The sequence below is a fragment of the Corvus hawaiiensis genome, chromosome 3 (genome assembly GCF_020740725.1).
Source record: "Corvus hawaiiensis isolate bCorHaw1 chromosome 3, bCorHaw1.pri.cur, whole genome shotgun sequence".
NCBI classification, from domain to species: Eukaryota; Metazoa; Chordata; class Aves; order Passeriformes; family Corvidae; genus Corvus; species Corvus hawaiiensis.
The window spans coordinates 6,225,903-6,245,371 of record NC_063215.1 but is presented as its reverse complement, the minus strand read 5'-3'; the positions used below and the strand labels follow the sequence as shown (position 1 = coordinate 6,245,371).

At 43.3% G+C, this 19,469-nt stretch overlaps 1 protein-coding gene across 5 annotated transcripts in view; it reads left to right on the top strand.

Moving 5' to 3' along the window:
- ADGRF5 (adhesion G protein-coupled receptor F5) overlaps positions 1-19,469 on the top strand; it is a 42,219-nt gene that overhangs the window by 18,633 nt on the left and 4,117 nt on the right. For all 5 annotated transcript variants that reach the window (XM_048298690.1, XM_048298686.1, XM_048298687.1 and 2 more), the window contains 17 exons: positions 1,600-1,660; positions 2,228-2,398; positions 3,708-3,887; positions 4,973-5,100; positions 5,546-5,604; positions 6,251-6,393; positions 7,222-7,428; positions 9,348-9,581; positions 10,944-11,108; positions 11,240-11,455; positions 11,714-11,932; positions 13,158-13,310; positions 14,530-14,726; positions 15,320-15,499; positions 16,933-18,300; positions 19,251-19,292; positions 19,391-19,450. In XM_048298690.1, coding sequence (XP_048154647.1) covers positions 1,600-1,660; positions 2,228-2,398; positions 3,708-3,887; positions 4,973-5,100; positions 5,546-5,604; positions 6,251-6,393; positions 7,222-7,428; positions 9,348-9,581; positions 10,944-11,108; positions 11,240-11,455; positions 11,714-11,932; positions 13,158-13,310; positions 14,530-14,726; positions 15,320-15,499; positions 16,933-18,300; positions 19,251-19,292; positions 19,391-19,450 — 3,783 coding nt within the window. The remainder of the gene's footprint in view (positions 1-1,599; positions 1,661-2,227; positions 2,399-3,707; positions 3,888-4,972; positions 5,101-5,545; positions 5,605-6,250; positions 6,394-7,221; positions 7,429-9,347; positions 9,582-10,943; positions 11,109-11,239; positions 11,456-11,713; positions 11,933-13,157; positions 13,311-14,529; positions 14,727-15,319; positions 15,500-16,932; positions 18,301-19,250; positions 19,293-19,390; positions 19,451-19,469) is intronic.

Sequence of the window (19,469 nt, the reverse complement as noted above, 5' to 3'; positions counted from 1 at the left end):
TGTGAATTATGGAAAGCCATCTTGTGCTTCATCCTGCACATGGGTTTGTTATTTCTGCACAAATAGTCCCTAACAAAAAAGACAAAAGAGGAACAGAGAAACCAAGGGTCTGACCAAATGGAAGTAAATACAATCTGGTAGAGAAAACTAGTCTACAAATCTACCACTCTTGGTCATCACAATTACTATTAGACCAGAAAATACTTCGTTTGTCTTCTCCATCGTGAGCAAATGGAGAACCTCCTTCTTTGAGAAAGCTGAAAAAAAGGAAAGGAAATGTGAAGAGGAAGGTGGGAACTCCTTAAGCTCTTTCAACCATTATCCCCTGTCTTGGCAAACCAAAATATGTCTGGTTGCAGCAGCCTCACCTGCGCTTCAGCAGGTCTCCAACAGTGGCCAAATATCTTGTTTGATTTTTTTTTTCAAGCTGTCTCCATCTCAGCACTTAGGAGTTTTCATGAAAAAAGCAACACCTCTTTTTTTAGCACCATTGATCATGGGACAGCCTGCAGATGAGTCATTACTTAACAGTGTGAAATATGTGAACTATTTAGCAACCTAGCAATCCCCTGCAGTTGTTTGGGAGAATAATTGAAAAAGGAAATCACTGAGTCCAAACCTGGAGGAAGACGTGGGTCACAGTGCACTTTCTGTAACTCTTGCAGCCAACCTCTAACACGAAGGTAACATCCCAGCAGCAAAAAGTGCCAGCACGCCTTGGGATCCTCATCCCAGCACAGCTGCAATAGAAACCCAGCTCTAATCACACACCAGATGGTTCCTTTATGTAAAGAGATGACTTAAGAGTTGCCAAGCTATTCACCCTTTCTGTAAATAAAGGTTTCAGTAGGAACCAAGAAACTGGCAAAACTGCAAATTTCCTGCCTGCGTCTTTGCTTGTTCTTTAGCCTTTCTTGCTAACGGTGGTGCCAGTGTATTTTTAGGGCACAATTAAAAAAAGATAAGATGGTCTGAATCTCACTTGGCTGCAGCCTGTGTAAACCCAGTCATAGTGAAATGGTGCCACCCCTGCCCTGGTCAACTGTGTGTTACTGATGGCCCCAAAATAGCTGACCTGTCAACTGAGCTGGAGCCAAGGCTTTTCAATCCCCTTTCTTCTCCTGCTCAGGCTGGCTCAGCTGCCGCAGAGGTGGGAGCTCAGAGCAAAGAGGAAAGCAAAGGGTGATCAGAGTCCAGTTTCTGGATTCAAAGGCTGAGTGGCCACGTTTCCCAAGCAGTTCACAAGGCTGGCCCAGGACTAAGTGCACTGTGTAAGCCCACTAGAGGCCTTGAGGCTCAGACACGAAAATCCTCCTAAGCTGGAACAGTTGGCTTGCAGAGATATGCAAAGAGGCATCTGCAAACTCAGTACATCCCTCAGCTGGTGCTTAACCCTTCCCTTCTTGGAAGATAGAAACTTTCTGTTTAAAGAGGAAGTTGGGGTGGGAGGTTGGAGAGGTGAGGCCAATATTAGTGGGAAAAAATTACCTATGTCAGTATTTTCTTCACTAATTTCTTTTGCCAATGACAAGAGCTAAAGTTTCACCTTACTGACCTCACAGAGCTTCACCCTCTTTTTTTTTTTTTTTCCCCCCACAGATTGACAGCATACTAGAACAGGAAAGCTTCCACCCAGAGATGCAAAGACAGAAGCGAAACAGTATGTACACAAATGCACGGTAACAGAGCAGGCTTCTGTAAGCCAAGGGTGAAATCACTGTTAGGGACAGCATCTCTTGATGTACTGAACTGGGAACATCAAGGACAAGATGTGGTTGTGGTCTAACCCCAGCTAAGCACCACAGTGCCACTCACTCACTCTCCCTCAGTGCGATAGGGAACAGAATCAGAAGGATAAAGTGAGAAAACTCATGGAATGAGATAAAAACAAGATAATCCTATATGGCTCAGTCTGTGGTTGGCAACCCATGTACTTACTGACTCTACAGAGAGAAGGGATGAGACAGCATTCTATGAACATACTATGCCATTTGTATCAGCTTCCTATTGCTCTGACACCAAAGAAATCTGGCTTTTGTCAGACAAGCAGCAGATAAAACAGAGGCAGAATGTCTACTGAGTGGGAAACAAGGAGATTCCCTAAGAAGAATGCCACACTTAGCTACCATTAAATAGCAACGAAGACCCCAAATGCTAAACTGGAGGCCATCAATTTGTGATTTACCCTCAAACACAGCTTTGCAGTCTCATTCTATTTCTCTTTCAGTGCTTATTCTTGACCTCCCCCTTCCGGAGTACACTGTTGACATTGAAGTAAGCCTGAAGGATTCATCTTATCTGGACCCAATCAAAGACTATTTCAAAAATGTCAGTCTTACAGTTCCAGTTAATATTTCAAATGCACAAACGACAGTTTCAAACATCAGCATTACAACAGGTGTGTTGGTTATTGATTTGTATATTCTGGATAATGTGGGGTTTTGTCAGTATTTGATGTCTCCCACTCTTACCACCCATCACACTTAGGAATCAGCAAAACTGAACCATCTCTGCTTCCTGCTGAAAGATCCAGCAAGGCTGAAGCTGTAGCACACAACAGCATATTTATCTGTCTCTCACCACTCCTCTTTATATAATGTTGGCATTAGGAATAGCTTTGGATGCTTTTCTTTTCCTAAGGAAGGGACAAAGCCGGAGGAAGCCTGAGCCAAAGGATTTTGCTCCAGTTTGGCTAACAAGCAGTCTGAGTTACTTTCAAGTTCCAGGAAGCTGTGACAGCAGTTATCAGACTGTTTATTTCCCTCCTCCTGTATCTGGAACGTAAATGGCTGTAAGAGGCTGTACTCTGACCCTGACAGAGACAGGCTGCATGCAAGAGAGCTCACTTAACCTATTCTTACAGGGCAAGATATCAGACAGGTTTTATTACAGGAGTTGTGGTTGTGCAACATCACATCTGAGTAATACAGCGGAGGATATACAAACACACCAGGCATTTACAACAGCAGAGGAGATTTGATACCTTCTTATCACTGACCCATAAAGCAGAGAAAGGAAGTGTTCAACAGTTCCCAAAACAACATGCAAACGGATTTTCATGGGCCTTCGGGCTCACGTGTAATGTGTGAAAATCAGTTTGTTAATATCTTACTTTTCTAATAACACATTTAGAGCAGAAAAAGTTACAGTGATATGTTTTGTTGGTTTGTTTTTTGGGTTTTGGTGGTTTTTTTGGTTGGTTTCTGTTTTTTCAGTGCTTTAAAGCACTTTGTAATGATGATACCTTCCCTCACACAGCATCTGTTGGGACACAGAACAAAACAACACCTCACTAGCCACTGGGACTCTGAATGATCTTGCTCTTACAATCTTTAAAAGCCTATACACTTCCTTTCAGCTCAGGTGGCATAAAAACATCCAGTCTGAAAAGTATTATGGGACCCTGGCCAGTATGCCAGGTAAATTTTTGGGATCAGACTTCACATCTCCATCCAATTACTTAAAAATAATTGATTGGACTTATCCTTGTACCAGTCTGGTTCCCATTTCTGGTTTGTCTCTTACAATTAGCAGAGTAAAATTTGCAAGGTGTCAGATCACCATTTTAGCACCATTCAAGTGAACTCACAAGAAGGGCAACATTTTGAGATCCCTGTCATGAAGACATAGAAAGGTATATATTTATCTTGCAATAGCTATGCCTCATTTACCATTCTCATGGCATTTCTCTGGCTGTCCGACTCCAGTCTGCCTGCCCAGTGGTGAGAATAACAGCTGCTGTTTCTGTGAAAATGGATATGCCTGGCCGAGCACAGTGTGCAGTGATGTGATGCCCTGCCCTTCTCTGAGCCTGGAACCGGCCCTGCCCTGTGGCTACACACAGAAAATGCCTTTCTATGGACCTTACTGTGAGCCCCAGACTGAAGGTGAGGAGACACAGGGCAGAACTTAATCACTGTGCAGCCCATATACTGGTTAGATGTCAGAATAGTGATAAAAGGTGTGATAAAAGAGCACATCGGGTATCGCGCTCCGGGTTTGCGGTGCTGGATGGTGACAAGCCGCGACCTTCTGAAAACGTCTCCAAGGCAAAGCCGCTCAGCAGGACCAGCACACACTCACACACGTGTACACACACACTCACGTGTACACACACACACACACACATGTGTACACACACACTCACACGTGTACACACACACTCACACGTGTACACACACACTCACACGGATAGCTCCTTAAAATGGGTTGATGACAAAGAGGCAGGAAGGGTCTTCGTATGGGGTTCCACGGGAGGAGTTTAGTACAGCCACACGCCTGAAGGGTTCCAGGGACGAAAACAAAGAACAGGAGAGGGTCCAGGTTTAAGTATGGGAGTGGAGGGAGTATGAGGGACCAATGGTCTGAGGGCACGGGGGTGGTACACAGGCGGGACTAGGGAACGGGAGCCAGTAGGGAAACTCTGAGAGAGTGGCGAGGGGCAAGGGCCAATGGGGGGAACAGGGAGTGGAGAACCTTCTAGGGCAGGGACATTTAAGGCACAAAGGCATAGGGAGGCCAACAGGCCAACTGGGGAAGCAGAACTGGGCTACATTAACATAACAGAACAGAGCATCCTGGGGGAAGCCTCTTTTGTCACCCTAACCTGGGGAGGATCTTTTGGTACTAGGGACTGTCCCACCAGTGGACTCTCTTTGTCCCTTGTACCACAGGCTCACTAGCCACCACAGTCAGGACTGAGCCAGGTACCACATCACCTGTGAATATAGAAGGTTGGCAGAGATGGTCTAAAGCTCTTCTCCTTGCAATATGGGCCCACCTTGACCCAAACACTTGCAGATATTTAGATGCATTTGGAGCCCCAGCTCCTGGAGTCACTTCCATGCCTCTTTGGGACTTTCAGCTTTTGCTGAACAAAAAAAGTTTCATCTCATCAGATTTGCAACAGATTTTCACCTCATAAGCATTGTTTTTGATTATTTTCCATTTATTTTTATGTCTTTCCTTACAGACTCATGTGGTATGGGAGAGCCCATTGTAATGAATATGTCAGTCAGACTCGACACAGAGTTCCAGGATGATCTCAAGGATTCTTCTTCTGTGTTATACCAAAAATACAAAGGGGACCTTGAAAAAGCGGTAATGACTTTAGTTTTTCATCTCTGAAGGTAGAGAGCCCCCTAAGAAGTACGGTGTTTACCCCAAGTGCCTAGGATATAGGGTGGCCTGTCAGTGTCTCTGTGGGGAGCTGGGAAGTGGGAGCTACAAAGTGGGCCAAAGCTGACTCCATTGAAGGCAACAGCAATATTCCCATTCTTTTTAATACACTGGGAAGTATTTAGGGATCTTTTGTATCTAAAGCACCAAAAAAATCTTATTATTGGTCCTATCTTAAATCCATGTGAGTACAAATGAATGAAACCATGAACAGAAATTTATTCCATGACACCAGGAGAGCACCAGGCCTGTTGTATCAGATATGCTACATGTCCTTACTCACATCAGGAATGGAGAGCTTCCTATTTTAAGCATACTGCAGTAATACACAGAGAACTTACACCATGTCACATGTCTTTGTTTACAGTTTAATGCCAGCTACAGATGTTTACCAGGCTTTGTATCAGCAACAGTGATGGGTTTCAGGTAAGTAAATAATTTCATTTTTTTCCTGGAAGACACAAATACTTCTGTCCAGTCTCAAGGAGACACGAATCAGCAAAGGCTACATTCAGTCTGGCTAGAACCCACTCCCAGTATACACACACTGAATAACAGAATAATCCCTGCAAAGCAAAGCCTAGATATGACCATGGAAATGGGATTGTGGGTAGAATTCATCACTGTGCAAAAGTCCAAGAAACATAATCATTCTCCATCTGGATCAAAGCCTTTTATGGAAAGGACTGAGCTCCACCCAAAGGGAAAAGGATGCAAATAAACCTAACATCATTTCCTAGGCCATGAGGAAGGTGAATTAGTACATTGACTCTGGATACAGCCTTGGATAAAAGAGACATTGCTGCTGTCCACACATACTTAAATGCAGCTGTAATTTAGATTTTCTAAGGAAAGTCTACTAGAAATTAACATCAGATGAGGAAGATGTCACATAAAGGTGTTCCTTCTTAGAGAAGAGCTGTAGCACAACTTTCTTGTATACCAGAGCAAGTCTTGAGTCCTGAGAGGCGCCTCCACAGGGCGTGAGGCCTTCCCAGCCATGCAAGATGGGTCACCACCATAAACAAGGACATCTAATTCTGGTGCTTCTCTCATTCTTGTATCCATTTAGCCCTGGAAGTGTTTTTGTGAACTATGTAGTAAGAACAGGAGCAGCAAGCTTCACTCAGGTTGGAGATTCCAACAGAGCTGTACCACAGTTTCTGGATTCATCGTACCAGCTAAACCCATCTACCTTCACAAGAGTAATAACTAGTAAGTTTAAAGTTCTCAGTATTTACCTTCAAACTTTACTTTAGTATTTTTAGCCTGAATCATGTAGCTGCCCTATGTTGTTGATGATTTTGTATTGGACTTTCAAGAAACATTTATTTCTTAGCACCTTCATGAGAGGACCATGCATGCATATCTCCCATGAAAACCCAAAGCCTTCCAGCTACTCCACTGATCAGTCATTGGTTGGACTTGGTGATCTCAGGGGTCTGTCTTTTCCAGCCTAAACAATTCTAAATGATCCCTGATGTGGTCTGTCCAGAGAAGAGAGATTGAACACCCTTAATTCATCTCCAGAACTGAGACAGCTCTAAGAATGTCAGGCTGCCAGCACTTCCTACTCTTTAAAGCAAAACATAAAACTCTTGCAGTTTACATTACAACACATTCCCCTTGGTTTCCCCAGCACATTTTCCATGCTGCTGCTGGACAGTGTGTTACAATTCAGTTGCCTGATCAAGTGCCCTGGAGGTGCTGTGCTCTCAGTGCACTGAGTGCTGTACTGTCTGTCTCAGAGGATTACTTCAACCTGGTTTCCTCTCCTCCCAGTTTATCCAATTAGAAAGTAGTCGTGGTGATAATAATATTTCTAGCTCTCTGCATAAAACATTCTGGAATCTTTAGCTGAGAAAGATACTAAAAGAATATGTTGAGGGAAAATCCCATGGCGTGTATCAGAGGTGGTGTCCTGTAACTGATGCTGGGTGCATGTTAGTTGTGAAGCACCTGGGACCCCTATAAGAGGAAAGAGACCATAAAGATGTGAGCTGAAGTGACACTAATGCAGAATGTTGCTCTCTGTCTTCCCAGATCAGACAAAGTTCACCGTGAAACCCTCGAACATTTTTGAAGGGGACACAGTAACACTGACCTGTGAGATAAACTCAACATTTGCCAATGTGACCTGGTATCACTCTGACCAGCCCATCTCAACCAGCTCCCGGTACTCAATAGAGACAGTTTTAGCAACCAGAAGATCGATTCTTAAAATTACCAACGTTACGATGAAGGATTCTGGTATGATTTTCCATTGTTAAAACAGCAGATGTAAATCTATAGTGTGGCTAGTTCTATGAAATGCAAAGATGAATGCAGTGGCTGCATTTTCCTAGAGGAAATGTGAAAATTACACTGCCCTTTGTAATTTTCCTGTTGTTTTCATTAATGAACTACATACTGACTGACACTGCCAGTAAGATGTGAACTGACTGAAATGATTGTACGTGACTGGTCTAAGTGCCAGGCTTCACTGTCATGTCAGGGGAGATGCTGGTGTCTGAATGGCTGTGAGGCCTTTCCACCCTTTTGGTGTGGTAACTGGAGGCTGTAGCTGAATTTGCCCTTAACATCCTTGTGCCCTTCACACACATGATCTAACTAGTCAGAGCTCAGAGTTACAATTTTGCATGTTTAGTGATTTTTGAAAATCAGAAACAGGTAAACTGGCAGCATTTTTCTGGGAGGAGCTATCAGGGGAATTATTATTATGTATTATCCGAGCTTGGACTCAAGCTCCCACTCAGTTCTTCTCTTTGGACCATGGGTTCTACATTCAGCTTCAAAATGGGTAGCCTGTGATTAAGTATTTGGGCACACATATGCAAGGTAGGAATCATGGGTCCAAAATTCTTTGGACTAAGGATGCCCTGAACCTTGGTTTGTCCACTCTATGTAAGTGGTCTGCTCACTTGGCTATCTCAGTGGGGAAGGGAAACCCACACACTTAAAATATCTAGGAAGTTTGGAGCTCTGATTGCCAATCTCAAAATCAAGCCTGGCTGCATCTAAGGGGACCCGTGCCTGAGACAGTGGCTGATAAAGAGAAAGGGACCTGTGTGACCTGGTTGATGGCCAGTTGAATATGAATCAGCAGTGCCCTGGAGAGACATCTGTGTCCTGGGGGACATCAGGCACAACATCTCCAGCTGGACAGGGGAGGGGTTTGTCCCACTCTGCTCTGGGCTGTGGAGGCTTCACTTCAAGTCCTGGGGGCAGTTTTAGGCACCAAAATACAAAAAAGGCATTAAGCTATTGGGCAGTGTCCAAAGGAGGACACAAGGATGGTGACGGGTCTGGAGGGGAAGCCATATGAGAAGCAGCTGAGGTCACTTGTTCTGTTCAGCCTCAAGGAGACTGAGGGGAGACCTCACTGTGGTCTTCAACTTCCTCATGAGGGGGAGCAGAGGGGCAGGTACAGATCTGTTCTCCCTGGTGACCAGGGACAAGACTCAAGGAGGTGGCATGAAGCTGAATCAGGGGAGGTTTAGTTTGGATATCAGGAAAAGGTTTTTCACCCAGAGGGTGGTTGGGTGCTGGAACAGGCTCCCCAGGGCAGCACCAAGCCTGACAGAGTTCAAGAAGCGTTTGGACAATGCTCCCAGGCACATGGTGTGGCTCTTGGGGTGTCCTGTGCAGGGCTAAGAGTTGGGCTCAATGATCCGGATAGGTCCCTTCCAACTCAGCATAATCTGTGATTCTGTAATAAATACCCTGCTCTCTTTGGCAATACTTTCTGAACAGCTTGAGAGCCTACACTCCAAAGCCAGTTCTGGTGGAGTCCACCCTGAGCACCTCTCTGTCACCCCTTCTGTGTAGGTACCTTTTGCACGGTCAGTCTACATTCTTACCATGACATACTGCTGCCAGAAGAACTATGGGCAGTATACAGATCCCAAAAGCATCTACTCAGCCAGATCTGAAGTATTTCAGTCTGAGAACACTGATCTCAAGTACCCATCAACACTGAATCCTTATCTGGATACATTTGGCACCAGGAGCCTGCAGAAAGCATTCTTGAGGTGATCTGAGGGTACATACTGATCAGCAAGTAGCAGAGCCACTGCAGAGCAGGGACATGTGAAAACTAGATGTGGAAGTAGCTCCTAAATCTAAATATGGAGGCAAACTCAGCAAAAACTGCTGTTTATGCTTTACAGGTTCCTACAGGTGCATTTTCATACTGAGCAGTCCATTTCACACAGAGATACACACCGCCAAAGAAACAGTGTCTGTCTTTCCGCTACATGTCACTCCAAACTTCGAGGATATTGATGTCACATGTAACAGTCCTGAAGTGCAAACTAAGGGTCTTCTGCTGTCCTGTTGCATTGACAGACACTTAAAATCACTTAAGGTTTCCTGGAAAGTAAATGGAACAATCAACATTACAGGTAAGATTAATAAAAGGTTGTCTTTCACTTGCTAGGTTTGTTCATTGCTCAGAGGTCTTCTCCTACGTGGCTGCCCCAGAGTCCTGGGATGAATACAGGGTATGCTCCACAGGTGTGAGTGGCAGGAGGAGGGACAGACTCTGTATGTCTTGTGTAGGTGCCAGTGGGGTTTCGGGTGTCTCCATACACTGATGCCTTAAACTGTGCTATCCTGGATGGAAACAGCTGCCTGGACCAGCAGCACACCAGCGTCTTCCAAAAAGCTTATTTCTTCATAGTGTAATTTTGAGAGCAAGGATGAGTGCATCAGTCTCTACTGCTATCTCCAGAAGCACCCTTGAGGTACAAAGATCTTTCATGTACCACATAGATTTGGCAGTCAAGAGGTGCAAGTGCTGCACTGTGAAACAGCTGCTGTACAGCTAAATATGAGCACTGTTTCCCTCTCCACCTGTAGCTGTGATACATCACATACCAGCTGAGTCAGAGGCATCCCAAAAAGTTTTCCAATAAAAAGGTTAATAAAGCACCAAGTAAATGTGCTACAAAGAGCTACAAAGTAACATGACCAGAAATGCTCATAAACGTCTATGAACCATCACCCTAAACGGTCTATTGCTCTCTTAATATTTTATGAGTATGAAGTAACTGTTTATTGTTAACTATTTGCTGTAAATTAAGTTTAGCAGAAAGCAGGACTGCGAAATGAGCTAAAATCTTCAAAGCTCATGCAGGGAGTCACTTCCACAGAGAACAGCTGCCAGAGTGCAGCAGTGCTTGAAAGGTGAGGGGATCCTGGCCTACTGCAATGGGCTGTTTTACCCCTGATTCCCTGTGGCCAGGCTTTCCCCCAGGAAATCTGCTCTGCTCTCCTATCAGCTGCTCTGTCAGCTGCAGCATGGGACAGCTTTAGTGCTCACAGCTAAACCAGCACTCTTCAGATTTTAAGTTGAATGACTGTCAAGTACCTCCACATTTTTATTTCAGAATTTGACAACATTAAAATCTGCAGTGTTTACTTATGTTTTACTTACCTTTACTCCCCCTAAGTATCACAGATAATGAGGTTAGGCTTAACCAGAATACTCTTTTTTTTGGTTGACCCTGAGGTTTCCAAGCAATGTTGTTGCTTTCTGACTGGTTTTGGCAGAAGAAATCTCAGCACAGTGCTGAGTGTTGCCATTCTGTGAGTGTTGCCAGAGTAAAAGATGTGCAGGAACTTCAGCAATGACAAGTTAAAAGTGCCATGCTGTCAATTACATACAAACACACAAGGGTTTCCATAGCTGGAGTAATTGCTTTTGCTTTCCAGAAGAATTTTTGGACATCATAGCCCTTCAAAGAATGCTTATTTCTCTCTAGGAGAATCCATCTTGAGTGGAAACTGCACTGGATACCAGTTGAACATCAATGAGTCACTGTGCCCACCTGAGAAGTCAGGTGCAGTGACCACATACACGTGTGAGCTGGAGACTGGACATGGAGCCAGGCGCACTCGAAGCATTGGAGTCACGTACCTACGGAAAGGTGAGGGGCAGGGACTTGTGACAGACCACCAGCTCTTTAATGCATAGATGGCCTCTGTGGCACACAGAATTTGCAAGAAAATGATTAAAAGTGATTCTCACTAATGTGACTTCTGTCCTGTGTTGTCTCAGCCCACATAACAATATCTTCAAGCACAAACTCCACAGTTTCCGAGGGATACGCGTTCAATGTAACATGTGAAAGTGATGTGAACAATTATGACAGCATCAGTTGGAAAATCCAGTCTGGAGATGGCACAAAAACAGTAGACTGTGATATGTGTGTCAAAAACAAATTTCCAGCCACGTCTGTGCTCACAGTGAAGTCTGCCACGCAGGACTGGAGAGGTGAGTGAGTATGGTCTCATTGGATACAAAGGCAATGAAATCTCTGTACCAGATCATTTACAGCATCCCTAGCCCTGCAAATCACTGTGAAGCCTGGCCACAGTAAACAAAAAACCCCCACAGTTAAAAGTACAAGTGTTGGAGGACAGCAAGGCTTGATGTTGCCAGCAGCACTGTACTTGTTCAGCATTCATGACCGTACAAAAGCTGAGGAGCACTTCTGTCGACTGAGACATGGTTTTGTATCACTTCTTTTAGGCACCTACATCTGCACATTCTCCCAGAAAAACCTGGAGAGTTCTGCCAATGTGACCATTGAGGTGATTTCCTTGCCCCTGAAGCAGAACATCCTGATAGACCCCATTACAACATCGATACAGTGCGAAGTGCCACACGCCCTCGAGTGCTGCATAAGTGCAAAGACCGTGAGAGACTACAGGGTTACATTTGTGGTTCAACAAAATGAGTTTCAAGTTGGTAAGACACAATAAACTTGCAGAATCATTAGTTTCGCTCTATGTCACAACCCAGTATCTGGGTTTTTTTGTTTTCAGTCAGGTCTGTGTAAACAAGTCATACTTAGTGCTTTCATGACAGCCCTGAAGTACTTCTGAGGGTGCAAAAAAAGGAAAATGGACTTTTTCTTGGATGGTTAGCGTGCCTGGGGAACATGGCTAGGGTTACTACTGAAGTCACTGCTGTAGTGATAAACACATAATAGGTAAAGTCAATGTTTGGTTTGACTTGCCAGGCAGGGAGAAGTGGGCATCCTGACCCTTCTTCAGACTGGAAATTGCTGAACTCCTTTTATTTGCTTTAATCTTCCATTCTGCCACTTTTTAAAATGAATACTGAAAAAAAACATTACCTAAGAAAATCTACTAAGTCATGAAAAATGTTGAGTAACCCACTAAGAATGCAATTCAAAAAACTATTCAATTTTCTTCGAGGATACAGCGGGCATGTCTTTAACAGCACAAAAGCCTAAGCTTCTATGTCTTCAAATTTAGGGCAATTCTGCAACTTCCATGATACATTTTTATATACTGTAAGTTTCCAAGTGAGTTGTTTTTTATATACTAGAAATTTTCAAGTGAGTAACAAAACAGATAATTTGGAAAAAAAGCAAATACGATCTACAAAAAATAACTCAGGAAACATTCAGGAGTGCAAAAACAACAGGCTGAGGAGTAAAGCAGGTGGAGATTGAGGAGTCCTTCAGTAGCTAAGAAAAAGGCAAGGATGCTGTTGCAAGAGACTTCAGCTGGAGACTCACCCTCAAGCACAGGCATTCTGAAAAGCAGTGGGAGGGGGGCACAGATCCTGAGTTCAAAACAACCATATAAACACAGCAAAACAGTATCTCAGCCTAAATGAAACACCTGTGGTAAAAGCAGGAAGAGTATTCTCAAAAACTATTTTCAAAGCAAATTTCAGTTCCTGCACAGTTAAGAGGGTTTGGGGAGGATTTGTTCATACACCAGTAAATGAAAAGGTATTGGTCATGCAGCAGCTGCTAGATTTATTATGGGGAGAATAAGACACAGAGATCAGCATACAGAGAGAGAGCTTCTTCACAAAGGAAAGTGTTTTGTTTTTTTTTTCTAGTACCCACAGAAACAAAAGCTTTGCTGATGTTTTCTGCTGGTTTTAGTAGACTGACCCCAAATCTGTGTTAACCTGTCTCAATCCATCCATACAGAGAAAAAGAAAAAAGACAATTTGTTTTGCTACATGTACAATCACACGGAAAAAGAATGTAAGAAGGAGAAAGAGGTTGTGGCATATTGCAAGTTTATCAACCACATCGGACAGGGAGTCGACAGTGAACATATGAGACTACACTTGATACCTGGTAAGAAAAAAAGTAACTGTTTATAGCTGTTCTATAGGACATACCAATATCTTTGTTAAATCTGGTGCCACAAACTCATCACCAGTGACATCTAACAGGAACAGCTTTTGTTATCCAAGAACTTTTGTTTCCTTTTCTGACGGGAAATTTTTACACACAGAGGAAAATATCAGTTTTGATGTAATTAAAAAAAAAAAAATAGACAAGATGCTTTGTCTTTGCTGTATTTGAGAGTGGTCCCAGTATGTTCCAAAGCAGCAATATTTTAGTCATCTACTGCTCCTATTTCGCACCACCGAGCTTCATACCCTGTGTTGAAATGTGGTCATGCAGCTCCCAGCTTGCAACAATTTAGCAAGGATCAAAGATTGTGGTGCTTCAGGAAGAAGTAATCTGGCTCAGGAGGGCAGCTGTGGGAGAGCATTTCCTCTTTGAACACAAGAAGGGCAAGGTGAGGTGCTGCAGAGACCAGGGCAGCTTCCAGTCAGCTCTGCAGGGAATGTTTGGTAATTAGAATTCAGCATTGCTAAATCCAGCTTTGATATTTAGTTCTGACAAGACTTTGGATATTTCAACTCTTTTTTTTCTAAATTGGAAAGGAAGAAATGTTGAACATCCCCCTAATGCAGAAATTCTGGTTTTTCCACAGCAGTGGTGCCTACAGCTGAATCAGTGTATCTGCCAGATTTCACTCTCTTAGGCAATAAATATGCAGACACTTTAATTACTTTAATCACTTTAATCAGAAGATACTTACTGATATGACTAAGCCAATCAAAGACAATTAGCAACACTCACTGTTCATCAAAAATGTGTTGAGGCCTCACTAGCAAGGTCTTAATGAATTTCCTGTTAGTGCTACAGCAGTGTTGAGTACCTTAGCAGAATAAACTTTGTAGGAATTATTGTTCACTTAATGGTCAATATAATCCCACTCCAGATCTGTCTAACCCTGTAATCTGACAGATAAATCTAAATCTTTGGGTACTGGTTTGTTGACTTGATTCAGTACTCAAAAACCAAAGCTTTATTAGATTTCCTTTTTAATTTCCTGATTCATAAAAATTGGGAATGTGAGACATCCTGAAAGGTCATAATTAATGAAGACAGCAAGCTGAAATCCTAATTTAAAGATCTTTGAACAGGTCCCAAGTTTTCTGGGGGCAATTTATTCATCTCCCTTCTTCTTATTTTCTACCTCTGTCTCCTCTCTGTACAGGTAAGAAAGTTTCCTGCTCAGACAGATTGGGCACTGGAACAGAAAGGGCCACATTAATAAAGCCATGCTGCGATGTAAAAAATCCAAAAGGTTTTACCAGAGGCAGTACAACTTACCAGTGCATCAACAGCTCATGGAGGGTTGTGAGGAATGACTGCCTGTCTGGACCAATAAATGACCTGCTGAGCAGTGCTGAGGTAACACTGATGGGTTTTTTAGAGGTTGGGCTGGGGAGGTGGGGGGGAAGATGGAGCAAAAATGTTGGTTGCATGATTTTTGCTTATCATAATGTAAAACATATGAAGCATTAAAAAGTTTCTTTTAAAAGGTATGAAGAATGTTTGGCTCTATCTACATCAGCCAGTGAAAGAGCCAAGGTCCCCTCCTGGGGCCCAGAGGGCCTGAGGCACTGCATGGATAATGTCCATACACATGAATGCTTTGTCTCCCAGGCAAGGTGACCTTGTCCATGGCATCCATAAGGAGCAGTTGCTGGCCTGGAGCATCCCCTGAGCTGTGCTCAGGCACAAGCCCAGAGCATGTTACAGAGCACACCAACAGTGAGGCCATAGGAACAGCTCCAGGCCACTGCCCAACCTCATCCCCAGGCCCTTCCTACAGTGCCCACCCCGCTGGCCACTACATTTGACAGATGGGTGCCAGGCCTTGGTTTTCAGCCTTAGTATCCCCCCACAGTTCTCTTCCCACCCACAAACCATTCAGAGTCACCTTTCTCTCAGTGAGGTTAGAGAATTTCACACATGTGATGTGCTGTTATCTTCTGTTCCAGTCCTTGGTCAACAGCCCTGAGGCAAAAGCACAACTACCTTCCTACCTTGCACAGCTCAAGGAACAGACAGGAAAGGAGCTAACCACGATAAGCAATTCTTCAGCAAACCTAGGCGCCATCGTTACCATCCTGGATGTGATCTCCTCTATCCCAGCAGAGGCAGAGGAGCTCACTATTCAGGTAAAGTTCTATTTTAAGTCTTATCTACACCTACCAAGCCCTTTGGCCCCTTTTGTCACAGGGGATGATGTTCTCCCTGAAGAAGTTTCACACTTACTTAGGATCAGGATCAGGAAAGTGTTAAGGGAATGAGATAAAGTGACAGCAAAGATACAGAGGAGTTTATGAAAACTCAAAATTATGAGGACAAGGAGCCTATGCATGAAAGAGAAGCTGCTGTAAGCTTAGCAACTAGAAATATTCTAGGAACACATGCATTCTCAGACAGGAGAGGACAAGGAATGACGGATGAAAAACTGGACATGAGCCAGCAATGTGCTCTTGCAGCCCAGATACTCAACCATGTCCTAGGCTGCTTAACAAGGAGTGTGACCAGCAGGTTGAGGGAGGTGATTCTGTCCCTCTACTCTGCTCTGGTGAGATTCCACCTGGAGCACCGCATCCAGCTCTGGGGTTCCCAGGGCAAGAAAGATGTGGACATGCTGGAATGGGTCCAAAGGAGGGCCACAGAAATGATCAGAGGGCTGGAGCAGGTCCACTATGAGGAGAGGCTGAGACAGTTGGGGTTGTCCAGCCTTGAGAAGAGAAGGCTTGGGGAAGACCTTATTGCTGCTTTTCAATACTTAAAAGGGGCTTATAAGAAGATTTTTTATCAGGCCCTGTAGTGACAGGACAGGACAAGGGATGATGGTTTAAACTGAAAGAGGGTAGGTTTAGATTATGTATTAGGAATAAATTGTTTACTATGAGGGTAGTGAGGCACTGGAATAGATTTACCAGAGAAGCTGTGGATGCCCCAAGCCCTGGAAGTGTCCAGGATCAAGCTGGATGTCCCTGCCCTGGAAGGGAGGTTGGATTGGATGACCTTTAAGTGTCAAAACCATTCTGTGATTCTATGATTCCATGAGTAGAAGTAGGAATAGAAAAAAAAGGTTGAAATAGAAATAGGGAGAGTAAATTTCAGGAACCATGATCAAGCAAGGAAAATACATTGGTTGTAACAACAAATGAGTAACAAAAGAAACCTTAGAAATAATTGGAAACCTTGATTGTGAGGTCCAGAGGAAACACACTGCTCTTCTAAACAGAAAAGTGCAAAAAGGCTTGGTAATTTGTAGATAGAGAGCCCTACATGAGACACCAAGAAATCAAAGACAGCACGAATGCTGAGAAAGAATGGAAAGAAAGCTGGAGATGCAAAAATACTAAATAATGTGTAAAAAAATAGTCACACAGCTCTGCTTTTGGAAACCTTAACTTGCAAACAGAGTATGCAGAGGGTTAACAACAGAAGACTTCACGTGGATTGAGCAAAATATGAAAATACTAGGCTTTTTCAAAAGGCACTTCTAGGACCATGCATAAATTACCATCAGAAACAACAATTAATTGTATGGGGTTTCAGTAACTGCATTATTCTGTTGTTGTTCCAGAATTTCCTATCCACAGTCGACTTAGTTGTTAATGATTCCACAACTGAAGCTTGGAAAAACCTGAGCAAAGAGAACACACGACAAAGTTCTTTGTTACTGCAGTCAGTAGAAAATTTTTCCCTGCGCCTCCAACCAGTTAATAACACCATTCCTTCTGTCTCTGCAAACACCATTCAGCTCCAAGGGGCAGTTGTCAAGGAAAATAACAACACAGATTATAACAAGGACTTCCGCAGTGCAGAAAACCTCACAGTCAACGTGCTTATCAGTGGCACTGAAATCCAGACTCTAACCCAAAATTCAACAGTTGTCAGTGTGATGTACTCAAAACTTGGATGTATTTTGCCTCAGAATAGGTTCGAATATATGAACGGTTTATTGATAACAACAACTTTGAGCAACAACAGAAGCCAGAAGTTCGATGTTAATATGACATTTGCAAAGAAAAACTTGTCTCTAAAGATGCCTAAGTGTGTCTTTTGGAACTTCACACTCAACAATCACAGGGGGGACTGGGATACTAGTGGCTGCACAACCACAGAGTCAGGAAATTATGTCATTTGCTCGTGCAATCACTTGACATCATTCTCCATCCTGATGTCTCCTGACAGATCCTCCGAGGTAAGCTTTGAAGCTTATATTTCCTATGTTGGCCTGGCCATTTCAATTGTGAGCTTGGTGGTCTGCATTATAATTGAATCCTTGGTCTGGAAGTACGTGACAAACAACACAACCTCCTACATGCGCCACGTCTGTATTCTCAACATTGCTACATCCCTGCTGATTGCTGACGTTTGGTTCATTGTCACTGCCTCCATTGATCAAAACCAGCAGAGGAGCAGAGACATCTGTATCATGGCCACCTTCTTCATCCATTTTTTCTACCTGTGTGTCTTTTTCTGGATGCTGAGCCTGGGCCTCATCCTTTTCTACAGACTGGTGTTCATCTTACACAACACGAGTAAGACTGCTCAGAAGGCGGTGGCATTCTGCCTGGGATACGTGTGCCCCTTTGTCATTGCAGTCACCACCATTGCTGTCACCCTGCCAAAGAACAATTACACGAGAAAGGATGTCTGCTGGCTCAACTGGAAGGACAGCAAAGCTCTCCTGGCCTTTGTCATACCTGCCTTAATCATTGTGGCCACGAACTTGTTCATCGCTGCAGTTGTTATAATAAAAATACTGAGGCCAACTATTGGGGATAGGTCAAGTGGGCAGGAGAGGAAATCTCTGTTTCAAATTGGCAAAAGTGTGGCTATCCTGACACCACTGTTAGGCCTCACATGGGGTTTTGGCCTTGCCACCATCATCAAAAACAGTCATCGAGCTTTCCACATCCTCTTTGCTCTGCTCAACACTTTCCAGGTGAGTTACACATAGTTTTATTTCCTCTGTTATGATTTAACATAGAGACATTATTGCAGTGCTGTGCTTGGCAGGGCATAAAAACAGCAGGGGAAAGTTCAGATTTGCTTTACACATCCTTATTCCAAAAGGGCTCTTTGGGAAACCCATTCCAGGAGTTCAGCAGTATTTCATATTCTCAACTGCCTTAACAGATGTGCCTTATAGATAAAGCAGGCCTAAAGAGAACTCCCTACTTTGTCAGTAGTTTTGGGATCAACTTCATTGCCGAATACCAGGAAAACAGTTCTGTTATGTTCAGGTAGGCAAACTTGAGCATCCCAGTTCTCATTCATAGTGCACCTGGAGGCACTGTGTTATGCTTTTGTGGGTTCAAGTATAAACAACATGAAAGTCACCAGGATCAGCTGAGCAGTACTAATGATAAAGGCAGGAACTGACAAAAATACACACTATTGAGCGTTTTCAGTCAGTATGACTTTTACAACTTATTTAGGTGGCCAGAACGATTCCAATACAAGGAGATTTCTTAAGGACAAAACAGTTATGTGTACTCTCTCTCTTTAAAGAGAATTGTTACGAATTGCCATTGTTAAGAATGACATCAAAACTGTGTTCCTCAAACCAAACTCACTGGCCTTTTTCTTGGAAGCTGCTAGTTTTCCTGGAGAGCATAGGTAGGACATGTCTTCCATGCACAAACATTCCTTCTTCCAAGTACATTTAGTGCTACCAAACTGTGTCGCTTTGTAGACTACATAAACACGAAATTGAAATAAACCAGGCCTGGAGAACTGCCAAATCAACAGTCCACTATGTGATATGTGAAAATGGCCTCTATCAAAAAGTTCAGAGTTTAAATAATACCATGGACAATGTTTGAGATAATTATGAGATATTGCAATTAAAGGTTGGTATCATCAAAATGCATATAATTATCTGTCTCCTAGGGATTTTTCATTTTGGTGTTTGGGACTCTCTGGGACAAGAAGGTAAGGATTCAAACTATTTCTTACATTATGTCAAAATATTGTTGGAATTTGAACAGAATTTCTGTATTTACTGATTGATTAATTTTTTAAACAAATAGATACAAGAAGCCCTGTTGAAGAGGAATTCATCATCCAAATGGAGTTCACAGCAATCAAAGGTTAGAACCTTTACCTAAG